Below are 13265 nucleotides of genomic sequence, written 5' to 3' on the forward strand. Positions count from 1 at the left end.
ATTGTTATGCAGATTGGAATATTATTTCCTGAAACCATGTTTTAGTATTAGAGAAATTCTCAAATGGGATCGTAAAACGAAAAGACAGCTTTATCTAGTTCTTTACAATGGGTGGAATCTTACTTTTGAGCATGAGGTCAGAAATACCATCTCCATAGTCTCCGAGAAGATAACTATATTCTCCGAGAAGAACATGAAATCACTCACAAAATGAAGAATATTAAGTGTAGTATTGTTGATGAAGCAGCTCTTGCTTCTATTGGTTTCTAAGCTTCCCGACTTCATTTTCTAATTTGGGACTGAGGGAGTAGTATTAATGACTTGACCAAGTAGCTTGTCTTGTGTACCACCGCTCGTACCATGTAGCTTGGAAGCTATGACTTGACCGTTACAGCTCAATTTCTTCATAAAAAACTGAGAAGAGGAATTCAATAAAAAAAAATTACAGTAATTTTTATGGTGCAGGCTGAATTCCGTACAAATGAAACGGTGACCCGCTATAAACAAATTAACATTTTAATTATTCATGACCCAAATGGAGAATGTGATTCACATGCACTGATACTAGGCGATGACCGACCGACCTTAAGAGATATTTCTGGTGTACAGTGAATGGATTTAAAGTAAGGATAGGACTACTGACTACACAGTTACAAGTGCTGTTTCCTTTGATCATAAAGTTGATGTACAGGTCGAAGGTGTGGTTGGAGAAATTCCAGAGCAAAGAATAGATTTGATACTAGTCACCGACGAATATTTAGAAAAAACAATTATTGCTGCTACAAAGTAATGTTGATAAATTAAGATGCCAACTACAAAGTAATCTCTTCTTTTCTACGCACATAATTCATAGCATACTTCCACATTATCGTCTTATCTTATGGTTCAACTTGAACCACACCACCCATACACGTACAATGATCATTTACTTTACTTTTGAGAATCCACATTTCAGGATTTCGCATTATTCGTCCTCAAAACCGCATTTTAAATTTGTGTACGTTGGGAGCTGAGATAAAATTCCTTAATAACATCATAATTAGTGGTTTTGCATAGACCGTGTGAGCAGACCTCGCCAAAACCGCAATTTAAATTTGTGTCACAGTTTTTTTAGATGTGGTCCCGGGGAGAACAGCAGGCTGCAGGGATTTGGTTTTATGAGAGCTTTTGAAATGGTTTTCTTGAGGAGATTTTTTCACAAGGTGTGTTTAGACTTTTTGCATAATAATCGGGTCCTTCACTTTTAATGACTTGACCAAGTAGCTTGACTGCTGCCTGTGAACCACTGCCCGTACCATGTAGCTTGGTAGCTGTGACTTGACAATGCAATAATTGAGAAGAGAAATTCAGTAAAAAAAAAAAAACTCTCTTCGTTTGGAACAGTGAAAATTTATGTCACCCTGATATAAACAAATTATTTGGAGATATAACATTTTAATTATTCATGACCCAAATGGAAGAATGTACATAGAATGTGATTCACTTGCAGTGATATTAGGCGATGACCGACCTAAGGATTGCTTAAGAGATATTTCTCAAATTTGGTGCACAGTGAATGAATGAATTTAAAGCAAGGAGAGGACTACTTGACTTCACAGTGCTCTTTCCTTTGATAATTGAGACCAGTACTATTACGTGTGGTGGTTGAAAGAAGTCACAGGGTACGACTAAAAGCATTTACCCGGCATTGCATGTGTAGAAGAACCACCCACTCTTCGAATACATACATTCTCAGCCACAAACACTTTTCCTAAGCTTATCTCTTTGCTATTCCCCATTAATCATAGAGCCAATCCAATATCAACCTTATGCGTTTCTCTTCTCTCCTCCTGTTCCTTTGCTTAAATAAAATCTTAACCTTGTTCCTCAAAAAAATAATTCAATCTCAATCTCTTCATCTGTTTATAATGGCGTTCGAGGGTGTTCTTATTAATGGTGCATCTGAAATGTTGAAAAATCTGGTTACTCTACTTGGAAATGAGATTAGCCTTGCTTGGGGTGTCAAGGATGACCTGAAAATGCTTAAACAGACATTGGAGGTTATTGAGGCTAAAACATCCGATGCGGAGACCAAGCAGGTGAACGATGCTGCGGTTTCACTTTGGTTAAAAATGCTCAAACAAGTTTCTTACGATGCTGATGATCTTCTGGATGAATTTTCTTACGAAGCAATGCGCCGATCTTATAAGAAAAGTAAGGTAAAAGTCTTCTTTTCATCCTCCAATCAACTCGTCTTTCGTTTTAAAATGTCTCATAGAATCAGAGTCGTCAATAAACAGTTTAATCAAATAGCAACCGCTATGGAAAGATTTCAGTTTCAAACTACTAGCAGTGGTGGATACGACGAGCAACATAATAAGCGGCTAACTACTTCATTCTTTGGAGATGCTTCAAAATTTGTAGGAAGGGATGCTGATAAATCAAAGATAGTTAAGCTGTTAACAACGATGAGCATGTCTTCGCCATCTTCTTTACCATCAACATCTTCTGTAAATTCTTCTAATCAGCTAGAAAATGTCTCCGTCATATCCATAGTTGGTATGGGGGGACTTGGAAAGACCAGCCTAGCACAATCTATTTACGATGATAAATCAGTAGAAAACCAGTTTGTAAAAAAGATGTGGGTTTGCATCTCCGATGACTTCGATGTCTTTAAAATCTTAAAAAACATTATGGAGTCTGCCACTAATTCTAGATGCGAAGATTTTTCAAACAATGACATATTAGTAAAAAAATTGAGAGAAAAATTACAAGGAACAAAATATTTGCTAGTTCTAGATGACTTATGGAATGAAGATCCCATAGAGTGGAATAAACTTAAGAGTGTCTTAGATTGCTGCGGTTCTGTTGGTAGTAAAATTATAGTCACTACACGCAGCCAAACAGTTGCATCGGTGGTGCAAGGTTTAATTCCTCCTTACAATCTAAATGTATTATCCGAAGCGGAGTGTTGGTCTATTATAAAGAACAGAGCTTTTTCTCCGGGTGGAGCATCTGCGACTACAACTATGGAAATCATAGGAAAGCAAATAGCAAAAAAATGTGGAGGTTTGCCGCTTGCTGCAAACTTCTTTGGTTGTCTTATGCACTCACAGAGTGAGGAGAGGCAGTGGTTGTCAATTAGAGACAACCAAAGCTTAGAAACACCAGGAGAAAATTACAGTGGGGGAATCATACCGATATTGAAATTGAGTTACGATAATTTACCATCCCATTTGAAACAATGTTTCTCGTACTGCTGTTTATTTCCCAAAGATTGGAGATATGATAGAGAAACATTGATTCAATTGTGGATGGCAGAAGGATTCATTCATCCGCCATCTAATGGAGGAAATCGAAACTCATTAGAAGATATTGGTAATGATTACTTCCTTAGTTTGTTGTCCCGGTCTTTCTTTCAAGATGTGACAAGGGATTTAAACTTGGGTGACATTTCATCGTTCAAAATGCATGATCTTGTACATGATCTTGCCTTGAGCGTTGTTGGCAGTCATGAAGTCACGATTATGAAGACTAGTGAAATGAAAAATGACATGTCTCAAATTCGTCGGCTACGGTTAATCATGGAAGGGAAACCACAAGAAGAAGAATCTGATGTATTAAAAAATGCAACAAGATTGCGGACAATTCTTTACCAAGGAAAAGCTTTTGTTTTTCTGAGTCCACCGAGTAACAAGCGTCTTCGTGTAATACATCGGTTAGGTTTTGAACCTGGAAGTCTAAAAACTATATCTTCCACTTTCAAGTTTAAACATATGAGGTACCTTGATCTCAGTTATTCTAATCTTGAAGATGTTCATGCCGTGTCCATTCATCAACTCTACAATCTGCAAACTCTCATCCTTCTTCAATCCAAAAATGTTCAAAACATTCTCAACGGAATTGGCTCTCTGATAAATTTGCGACATCTAAATCTCTCTTCTTCAGACGCCACAGTTTTACCTGATTCCGTTACGATGCTAACCAGCTTGAAGACTTTAAATCTTGCTTATTGTGAGGGCATTACTGTCTTGCCAACAAATATTGGGCATCTCCAGAGTCTATCGTCCTTGGTTATTTCTGATACAAGAATCTCAGAGTTACCCGATTCAATCTCTCTCCTCTGCAATGTAACGGAGTTTAACTTCATGGGTTGTTATCAATTAAAAGCACTGCCTCGTGACTTTGGAGCTCTGACACAACTAAGGTCACTTGATATTCTTGGTACTCAAATAGCAGAATTGCCAGAGTCTTTGACTAGCAACATCTGTAAGTTAGAGTTTGTGAGGTTGGTGGTTTGCAAGCTTCCAAAAGACATTAAGAATTGGGTGGAATTGAGACGGCTGGAGTACTTTGGAAGGAGGGGTAATCTAATAATGCCCGGAGGTATTGAAAATCTAACTCGTCTCGAAGAATTGTATCCTTTTATCGTGAATAAAGAAGAAGACGTCTCCAATATCCATGAATTAGCAAATCTATACTCCCTTCGGGGTTTAGGGATTCGAAACCTAGAGAATGTGAGAGGTGGTAAAATAGAGGCAGAGAAGGCAAAATTGAAAGGCAAGCAAAACATTCGATATTTGACATTATATTGGCGTATACGGGAAGAAGAAGAAGAAGAAGAAGATGAAGTGGCTGTTAATAATTCTGTTTTGGTATTGGAAGGTCTCCAACCTCACCCTAATTTGGAGGAATTGGACATCAATGGATTCCCCGGTTTAAAGCTTCCGAAGTGGATGGGATCATCTTCTTGTCTTCCTAATTTAGTGGAATTGGAGTTTAAAAACTGCAAGAGTTGTACAAAATTAGTAGGACTGGGTCAACTCCCGTGTCTTCAGATTCTTGAGATTGAAAGAATGAATTCAGTCAAGTGTTTAGGCAAGGAGTTTTACTGCCAGCAAGAAGAAGAAGTAGAAGAAGAAGAAGAAAGCAAAGATTCCGCGACACCTGCTACAACAACAAGAACACTGTTCCCTTCGTTAACTTGGTTGTCCATCAGGTTCTGTGAAAATTTAGAAGAATGGTCTGCACCTCCGCGGCATGATATTTCCTTTCCTTGCCTTGAGAAAGTAGAGATCAAAGAGTGCGTTAAGTTGACATCTATACCAGATTTAAGATTATGGACTTCTTCTCTCACGGAATTAATCATAAAGGATTGCGAAAAGCTGAAAAGGGAGTAAGGTTATTTGTAATGTTTTTCTAAAAATCTGATAATGTTACGATTTTTACAGGATTCAATTTGGGCTACATGTAAAAAAGGTAGAGACATGTGGTCTAGTTTACTAATTCAATTTTGACAATTAATAATAATATTTTGTTGCCTCTGCAAATAATTTTGGTGATGACAGTTCACTTCCCATCTTCGTGATGAAGAAGTCTAGTGTTTTCGGATTCTTTGCTTTCTCTTTGAATTGTGTAATTTTGTGCCTGTTATGGGTTGTTTCCGTCGAGTTACTAAGGGGAAGTAACCAATGATTCTGAGGATACCCGAAAATCATTATCTTAAAAATCTAAAACAAACAGCAAAGTTCCCATCCAAATGGCCAGGAAACTGATCCCGCCACTAGGGATGGCAATTTGCCCCATCCAAATCCATTCCCGTGGAGACCCGGCCTTATTGTGTAGGGTTTTACCCGAACAAAGGGGAAACAGGGCAGGATACGGGTAATCCCCAAAAGAAAATTGAAAAATTGGATCTATGTTCATCGGATCACACATATAAAGGTTTTTTTTTGGTTCGACCTATAATCACATGTGAAATAGCAGACGAGATAAATTTAGCAACTCTTTTCCTCCACATCCTGTTGCAGGAAAGGGATAATGTGCAATTTCGAGTTGGCAATTATATCCTTTTGAAGAGAAGTGATACAGGCAAGAGAATCAGATTGCAGAACAATCTTGACTTCTATGCTTAAGAGCACATATGGTAGCTATAAATTCAGAAATGAAGTTAGTGGTGACTCCTAGGCCACCACACTCTGCATACACAAAAGCACTTTCACAATTGCTAACCACAAACTCATACCAGCATTTTCTTTGGAGGCACCATGACAGCACAAGAGTATTACATTTTCAGCTGGCAAATTGAAGAATAACTCAATAATCCTGAGACATCTCATCTTTCTATATTGAAATAGCAAGATGTTTCTTTCAATATCATTTCCCCACAAGGTTCCTCTTAATCTAATCATGAACAATTTTCTGAATTTTCTTTTGAATCTTCACAGGATCTGGTTTTTCATCATCATAACAGTAACCATTCCTCATAAACCAAATCTCAACCAAAGTTCCTTGATTGCAGGGCTAGAATGTTTACTAAGTTTAAGGACATCTTCAAAAGAAAGAGGATCCTCGTAATCTCTGGATCATTAGAGTACCTAAAAGAGGATGTGAATTTTTTAAGCTAAATTTAAAAGAAGTTGAGGTATTTTTTAAAATTGGCAATTGGGGACTCAATTGGAGTATATGTGATTATGGTATTGTGGTGTTCATAATCTGTTTGTTTTAATGAAGTTGTGTTTGCAACATTATCCTACATAAGAGACACAAGATGAAGCAGTTTCGAGAATGTCTGCAACATTATCCTACATAAGAGACACAAGTAGGGTGGAGCTGTTGTTGAACTAAAAGTCGTGGAAATCGACTAATGTGGAGTCTCTTTAAAACTGTAGGTTCGCCCCACTTCTTATCATAGCAATCTTGAATTTTTTTACTTTAGGTGGACATCCCAAAGATAATTTCAAGGTTAAATCTTTTGCCATCTCTGCAGGAAGGTGCTAATCCAAATGGTGGCCAGATTGATTGACAGCTCTGCTAGTTGCAACTGAAGTGGGTGTGGGTGCAACTCCAGAGGTGCAACTGTATGTTGGTTTTCGGCGGCGAACAATTGCCCGCCGTTTTCAGAAATGCATCTAGATAATGTGAATGAATGAATGGAAACAATTACAAGAAGAAGACCAAGACCACCAAAAATAACTAACAAAAGAATGAATCAAAAAGTCAAAGAAAGTCAAACTATACCAAAATCAAGAATTCCGATGAAGATTCCAGTTGATAATCTTATGAACCGTATCAAAATTGGAAACAATCCCCAAACAATTAGTAACATACTCTTTCGAATTCATCATCACAATCTTCAAATCTTCAGGTAAAATCTTGGAATTCTCATCATTATCCAAGACATCTTCCAATCCATCCAAACAAGTATCCGTATTCGTGAGTGCAGCACTCACCCATCCCCGTATATCATTCACCATCTTCTTCGACTCCGACACCATAAACAACCTCTTCTTATCTCTTTCATACTCCTCTTCCTTCTCATCAATAGACGATATCGATGTCTCAATCTTATCGATCGCATCCTCAATCAGTCCCCTGCAATCCCTCAACGCAGCTTCGACTTTAACCCGCTCATCTCTCCGATTCACTTTCAGATTCACCGCCACCGCCGGAATCGACGAAGACATGTTCTGTAACTCTCTCGTGGCAACCGTCAACGATAGTTTGAATATCCCGTCGGCGTAATGCCTCGCCGGGTTATCCACCGCTGGACCGACGATCTCTTGGTATAACGAATGTTTACATGAAACCGGATAATGAGTGACGTTGCAGACGAGATTGAGCAACTCCATTGTCTCGTCCAGTGTTAATTCCGACGGAGTTGATTTCGTGTTGTGTATGATTAGACTTCCGATTCCGAATGCGGCGGTGATTAGGATTGATAGCAGGAATGCGGCTGCGACGATGAAGATTAGTAGTGGTTTTAAGAACTGGATCTTGTAATTGAGGTTGTTGGTGGTTCGTCGACGGTCGTGTTTGTCGTTGTCTTTGAGATGATGATGACCTTTGAGAGAAGTGTTGTTGTTGATTATCGGTATTGCAATATCCATTGTTTTGAGTTAGATTCAGGGTTCAATTTCAATGGTAATTCATCTGCTGTTGAATTGGATTAAGAGGATTGAGATCCAATTGGAGATGAGGATTGAAGAAAAACAATGCTGGAGACAATAAATGCTGTGGATGGGATCTGCCAGTTTTTTTTCCCTTTCTACTGACAATAAATAAATATGTAACTAATTATTTACTCCAAATACTAATTAGTATTTGAGGACAACTTAACTCTTTCTTAGTTTAATTACTGCTTTTGAATCTGTGGAGTAAAACTTTAGATTCAAGGCTGAATTGTGTTTTAGATTCATGAGGTGATTTTTGTATTCATTCTTGCTTGCATTCAAATGCAATAATAAAACTCAAAAAGCCATTCAATCACCAACTTTATAAGTCAACTTTATGTTTTCATCCTTTTCACTCCGATTTATTAACAATTTGCTTTTTCACTCTTTCTTCCCAAACTAGTTGGAAAACGAACTTCTTTTTGTTTTATTTTTTATTATTTTTTAATAGATAAGTAGGGTCTTAACCCCATAAGAACAGCCCAAAGTTTTGGTCGACAACCAAATCAGAGATGGGATTGGTAACATGGAAAAGAAAAAGAATCCCCAATCGATCATTTCACAAATTTCCTTTCAGTCTAATACCTGACTTAATAATTTAAGTGGTAAATAAAATTTGTTGTTCGGACTTGTAAAGATTGAAAAATAAAAATATATACACAAAATATGTCACAAAATCAAGAGACTGAGACTCAGGATTCCACCAACTCTTATACTCATGTGATTCAACTATTAATTCTAGACAATTATAGCTTATACTGATAAGAAATATCGACTCTTTCTTTGCCAAAAATAGATTTTGTAAAATATTAGATGTAAATCATAAGCATGATGCATCAAGAATCTCTAGGATTAAGCATACACCATCAGACAAAATCACAAATAATCAAGAAAAATCATAAATCAATTTAGAACATTGCAAAAGTCATATAAGAATCAAATAGAATTATTATATGCGTAAAGAACGACTTCCTCCATCATCCCAATGTTGATGTTTAGCTATTCATAATAATCATGTTCTCAAAATACATAATTGATGCTCAAAATATGATTAAAAGAGTGAAAAATATAAAACAGTGAAACTAAGACTCACAGAAGGCGCCCAGAAAGAAACGATAAAAGAGAATTGCAGCTAAACAACGATACTTCTCTTCTGCTGCTGGCGCTGTTGAAGAACGACGATCTTTGGCCGTCCGTTCTTCGTGTTCTTGAGCTTCTCCTTCTTCTTCGGCAGCAGCAGGTAACTTCGTTGCAACTCCCGATTCTTCGCTCCTCTGTCCTCTGCTCGACCCCCAACTTCTTGATTACCTCTCTGGGACTCGTATCAAACTTATATATACTCCACATGTCCATAAATCTCGAGATAAATCTGAGTATAACTCGGTTTTCTTTTTTTCCTAAATATATGAGTTTTTCTTCCCTCTGTTGGTTCCTTTACGCGTAATCCAGCCAACCAATCTTCCTTATTGGATAGGATCGAAACCATAGAGTCAAGAAGAAGATATTCTTTCCCATTCTTCCACGTAGTTTCCTGTCAGTTGCCAAAAGATGGACACAACAACTCCTGATAATATCGCCATTCCCTGTTTTGCTTGAACTCAGTGATCGAGTCCAGTTCAGTCCGTTACAGCGCCCATACTAGCCCTATTTAGTGTATTCAAGTCCAACCCAATGGTTTCCAGCGATTGAATCTCTTCAAATCTGCTCCAAAATTCGAATACAAAACTATCCAGTGAATATGCATGAAATAACCAATTTTCCCGCCAAAATTCTGTTTTGAAATTGGTAAGAAAATTGACCTCCCCTAATCCAATTTAGGGGTGCGAATAGTAAGTGTGGTTGAAATAAAATTCTTGGGGTGGAAATAACCAAAACTTGGGTGCCTTTAGTAATTTTTCTGGGATGTTTTCCGCACTTTTTCGGGGTTCCTCAGTGGTATATCTGGGGTACTTCCGGTACACTTCTGGGGTACTTCCGGTACACTGTCTACGAAGGTCCGAATACCACATGTTTAACCGATTTCGCCGCAAAACCTTATTTTTCCAAAAACACCTACAAAAGCATAAAATAGCCAAATAAGTATAAAATCGAGCACTAACAATATATACAATTGAGATATATTAGATACATAAATGCGTCTATTAAAAATTTCGATCAAAAAATTTTATTTTGAAAATGTGTTCAATTTTGATCAAAAAATTTTATTCTGAAAATATATAAAGTCGGCAAGGTTTACGTTGAATGGAATATCGGCTGTAATATGGTCTAGGTTTGAATAACTTGCCGACTAATTGAATCCAGAATGATTCGCGGATAAAGAAAACGCCGACCTTTCTTAGGCCGGAAGGGTCTTCGAATCAAGAATTGGAAAATTTCAATGGTAATTGATCTGGTGTTGAATTAGATTGGGGTTGGTTAACTAAGAGGATTGAGATCCAATTGGAGATGAGGACTGAAGAAAAAAAAATGTGGAAAGCGGGAGGAAAGTCGGTGTTGGAGTAGTTTTGGAGACAATTAATGTTTTTTTTTCTTCCTTTCTACCGAAAAGAAGAAGAAGACAGAAGAGAAAAAGAACCTACCACCTAGGGAGATGAGATGTAACTGATTATTTATTAGTATTTGAGAACAACTTAAATCTTTCTTAGTTTAATCTTTGTTTAATTGCTGCTTTTAATCTGTGGAGTAAAAGTTTAGGTGGATACCGGGACCAGATTCAAGGCTGAATTGTGTTTTAGATTTTTGCCGGCACACTTACAGCTGGTACTATTCATTCTTGCTTGCATTCAAATGCAATAATAAAAGTCAAAAAGGCATTCAATCACTGCTCACATCACCAACTTTATAAGTCTTATGTTTTCATACTTTTGACTTGACCGATTCTCCAACTTATTAACAATTTGCTTTTTGAGCCAAACTACTTGAAAAATGAACTTTTATTTATTTTTTTATTTATTTTATATTTTTATAGATAAATAAGGTGTTAACCCCGAAAGAACAGCCCAAAGTTTTGGTCGACATCTAAGTCAGAGATGAGATTCATAATGTGAACAAAAAAAATCCCCACTCCATGACTTCCTGAGTTTCTTTCCATCTAATACCTTTTCTGATTCGGGTATATCCAAGTTAATTGGGGTATACTTAATGAGAAAAATTCCAAGACATTTACAAATTAAATATGATATTCCTTAATCTTGTATATTCTAAATGGCTAATATATCCTTGTTTAATTAACACTAAATATTTTAATTAGGTTAATTAATTAAGTTTAGATTAAAATTTTGAAATTATGAATTCAGTGGATCAAACTTTTTATCTGTCTTATGAGTTCGATTTCTAGGTTGTGGAGTTTATTTATTGCAACTAAAAGCCAAAAAATGTTTCTTTCCCACCTCCAAACTTAAATCTAACATTGTCCTTAATGTTTCTAATGAAAGAACAATATCAAAATTGTAAATAACATGAGGAATCAGAAAATAAAGAAGTTCGGAAAGATAGTACCTGGGTGGAGTGGAACCAAAAACAAAAATATTATACAACATACAAACTGCCTCGATGATCAATCAAGGTAAATAGGGTCCTCCATAGGGACCTCCTTAACGTCACATGTAGGAAAAGGCTCTAAAAAGGGCTTCAATCTCTGACCGTTAACCTTTGAAGAACTACTACCATCTGGTGACTCAATCTCAATAGCGCCATGAGGAAAAACAGTATGGACCACAAAAGGACCGGTCCCCCGAGAGCGCAACTTCCTGGGAAATAGATGCAAACGAGTGTTATACAGAAGAAAATTTTGACCTGGAGAAAATGACTTTCGTAAAATATTCTTTTCATGCACAAGTTTCATTTTGTTCTTATACTCCTTCGCACTATCATATGCATATCTACGAATCTCGTCCAACTCATTGAGCTGGAGCATTCTATGAACTCCTTCCTTGTCAAATGAAAAATTAACCTGCTTAATAGCCCAATAGGCTTTATGCTCTAACTCAACAGGCAGGTGACATGCCTTTCCAAATACTAGACGATAAAGTGACATTCCAATGGGTGTCTTAAACGCAGTACGGTAATCCCATAAGGCATCAGTAAGCCTCGACGACCAGTCTTTCCTATTAGGATTAACTGTTTTCTCTAAAATATGTTTAATTTCCCTATTGGAAACCTCTACCTGACCACTAGTCTGTGGATGATACGGGGTATCTACCTTATGTATAATACCATATTTCTTTATCAAAATACTAAAAGGTCAATTACAAAAGTGCGACCCTCCATCACTAATTATAGCTCGCGGTGTACCAAAACATGTAAGTATATTTTCTTTCAAGAACTCGATCACACCCCTATGGTCGTTGATTTTACACGCAACCACCTCAATTCACTTAGAGACATAGTCTACAACGACAAGGATATAAAGGTTACCAAAATAATTAGAAAACGAACCCATAAAGTCAATACCCCACACATCAAAGATCTCAACTATTAAAATAGGGTTCAAGGGCATCATGTTCCTACGGGAAATGGTTCCTAATTTCTGACAACGTACACAAGTAACACAGTAACTGTGGGAGTCTTTAAACAACGACGGCCAATAGAATCCACACTGCAATATCTTAGCAGCAGTCTTCTTAGCAATAAAGTGACCCCCACAGGCATGGTCATGACAAAAGGAAATAATACTGGACTGGTCACTCTCAGGTATACATCTCCTAATAATATGGTCTGGAAAATACTTAAACAAATAAATATCATCCCAAGAGAAATGCTTAACCTCGGCTAAAAACCTAGAATGATCTTGTTTACCCTAATGTTGGAGCATTCGACCAGTAACAGGATAATTCACTATATTCGCATACCAAGGTGATTGGGTAACAAGGAACAGTTGTTCATCAGAAAACTATCCCTTATAAGAAGGGAGTCATTAGGGGAACTAACAACTAGCCTAGATAAGTGGTCTGCTACTACATTTTCTGCGCCCTTTTTGTCTCTAATATCTGGAGAGAATTCTTGTAACAAAAGGATCCATCTAATAAGTCTAGGTTTGGTATCCTTCTTAGACAAAAGGTATTTTCAAAACAGCATGATCGGTATAGACTACGATTTTAGAACCTAATAGGTAGGATCTAAACTTATCCAAGGCATATATGATGGCTAACAATTCTTTCTCGGTAGTTGTGTAATTTAGCTGGGCATCATTCAGAGTCTTGCTAGCATAGTAAATCACATAAAGTAATTTGTTTTCTCGCTGACCTAGCACAACACCAATAGCATAGTTTGAAGCATCATACATGATCTCAAAGAGTAGATTCCAGTTGGGTGCCTGGAATATGGGGGAAGTAG

At 37.2% G+C, this 13265-nt stretch overlaps 2 protein-coding genes across 3 annotated transcripts; one reads left to right on the forward strand and one right to left on the reverse strand.

Annotated features, from left to right (window-relative positions):
* Nucleotides 1-1704: 1704 nt before the first annotated feature.
* Nucleotides 1705-5321, forward strand: LOC113337168 (disease resistance protein RGA2-like). Of its 2 annotated transcripts, XM_026582862.1 has the most exons (2): nt 1705-2193; nt 2280-5321. In XM_026582862.1, the coding sequence occupies exons 1-2, from the start codon at nt 2134-2136 to the stop codon at nt 5157-5159; spliced, it is 2940 nt and encodes a 979-aa protein (XP_026438647.1). In that variant the 5' UTR covers nt 1705-2133; the 3' UTR covers nt 5160-5321. The 2 variants fall into 2 exon arrangements, with proteins under 2 accessions (XP_026438647.1, XP_026438646.1); XM_026582861.1 differs by having other exon boundaries at nt 1706-5321.
* Nucleotides 5322-5882: 561 nt separating this feature from the next.
* Nucleotides 5883-8159, reverse strand: LOC113337143 (putative pectinesterase/pectinesterase inhibitor 26). The gene is made up of 2 exons (XM_026582826.1): nt 7000-8159; nt 5883-6890 (listed from the first exon to the last, which is right to left on the reverse strand). Exon 1 carries the CDS (start codon nt 7866-7868, stop codon nt 7005-7007), a length of 864 nt encoding a protein of 287 aa, XP_026438611.1. The 5' UTR covers nt 7869-8159; the 3' UTR covers nt 5883-6890; nt 7000-7004.
* Nucleotides 8160-13265: the final 5106 nt, after the last annotated feature.

This window comes from Papaver somniferum, unplaced genomic scaffold (genome assembly GCF_003573695.1).
Source record: "Papaver somniferum cultivar HN1 unplaced genomic scaffold, ASM357369v1 unplaced-scaffold_158, whole genome shotgun sequence".
In the NCBI taxonomy this organism is placed as follows: Eukaryota; Viridiplantae; Streptophyta; class Magnoliopsida; order Ranunculales; family Papaveraceae; genus Papaver; species Papaver somniferum.

Excerpts from the sequence above, each read along its gene's own strand:
- LOC113337168 (XM_026582861.1), top strand. The coding sequence starts at position 1,809 with ATGCGTTTCTCTTCTCTCCTCCTGTTCCTTTGCTTAAATAAAATCTTA.
- LOC113337143 (XM_026582826.1), bottom strand. The coding sequence starts at position 7,868 with ATGGATATTGCAATACCGATAATCAACAACAACACTTCTCTCAAAGGT.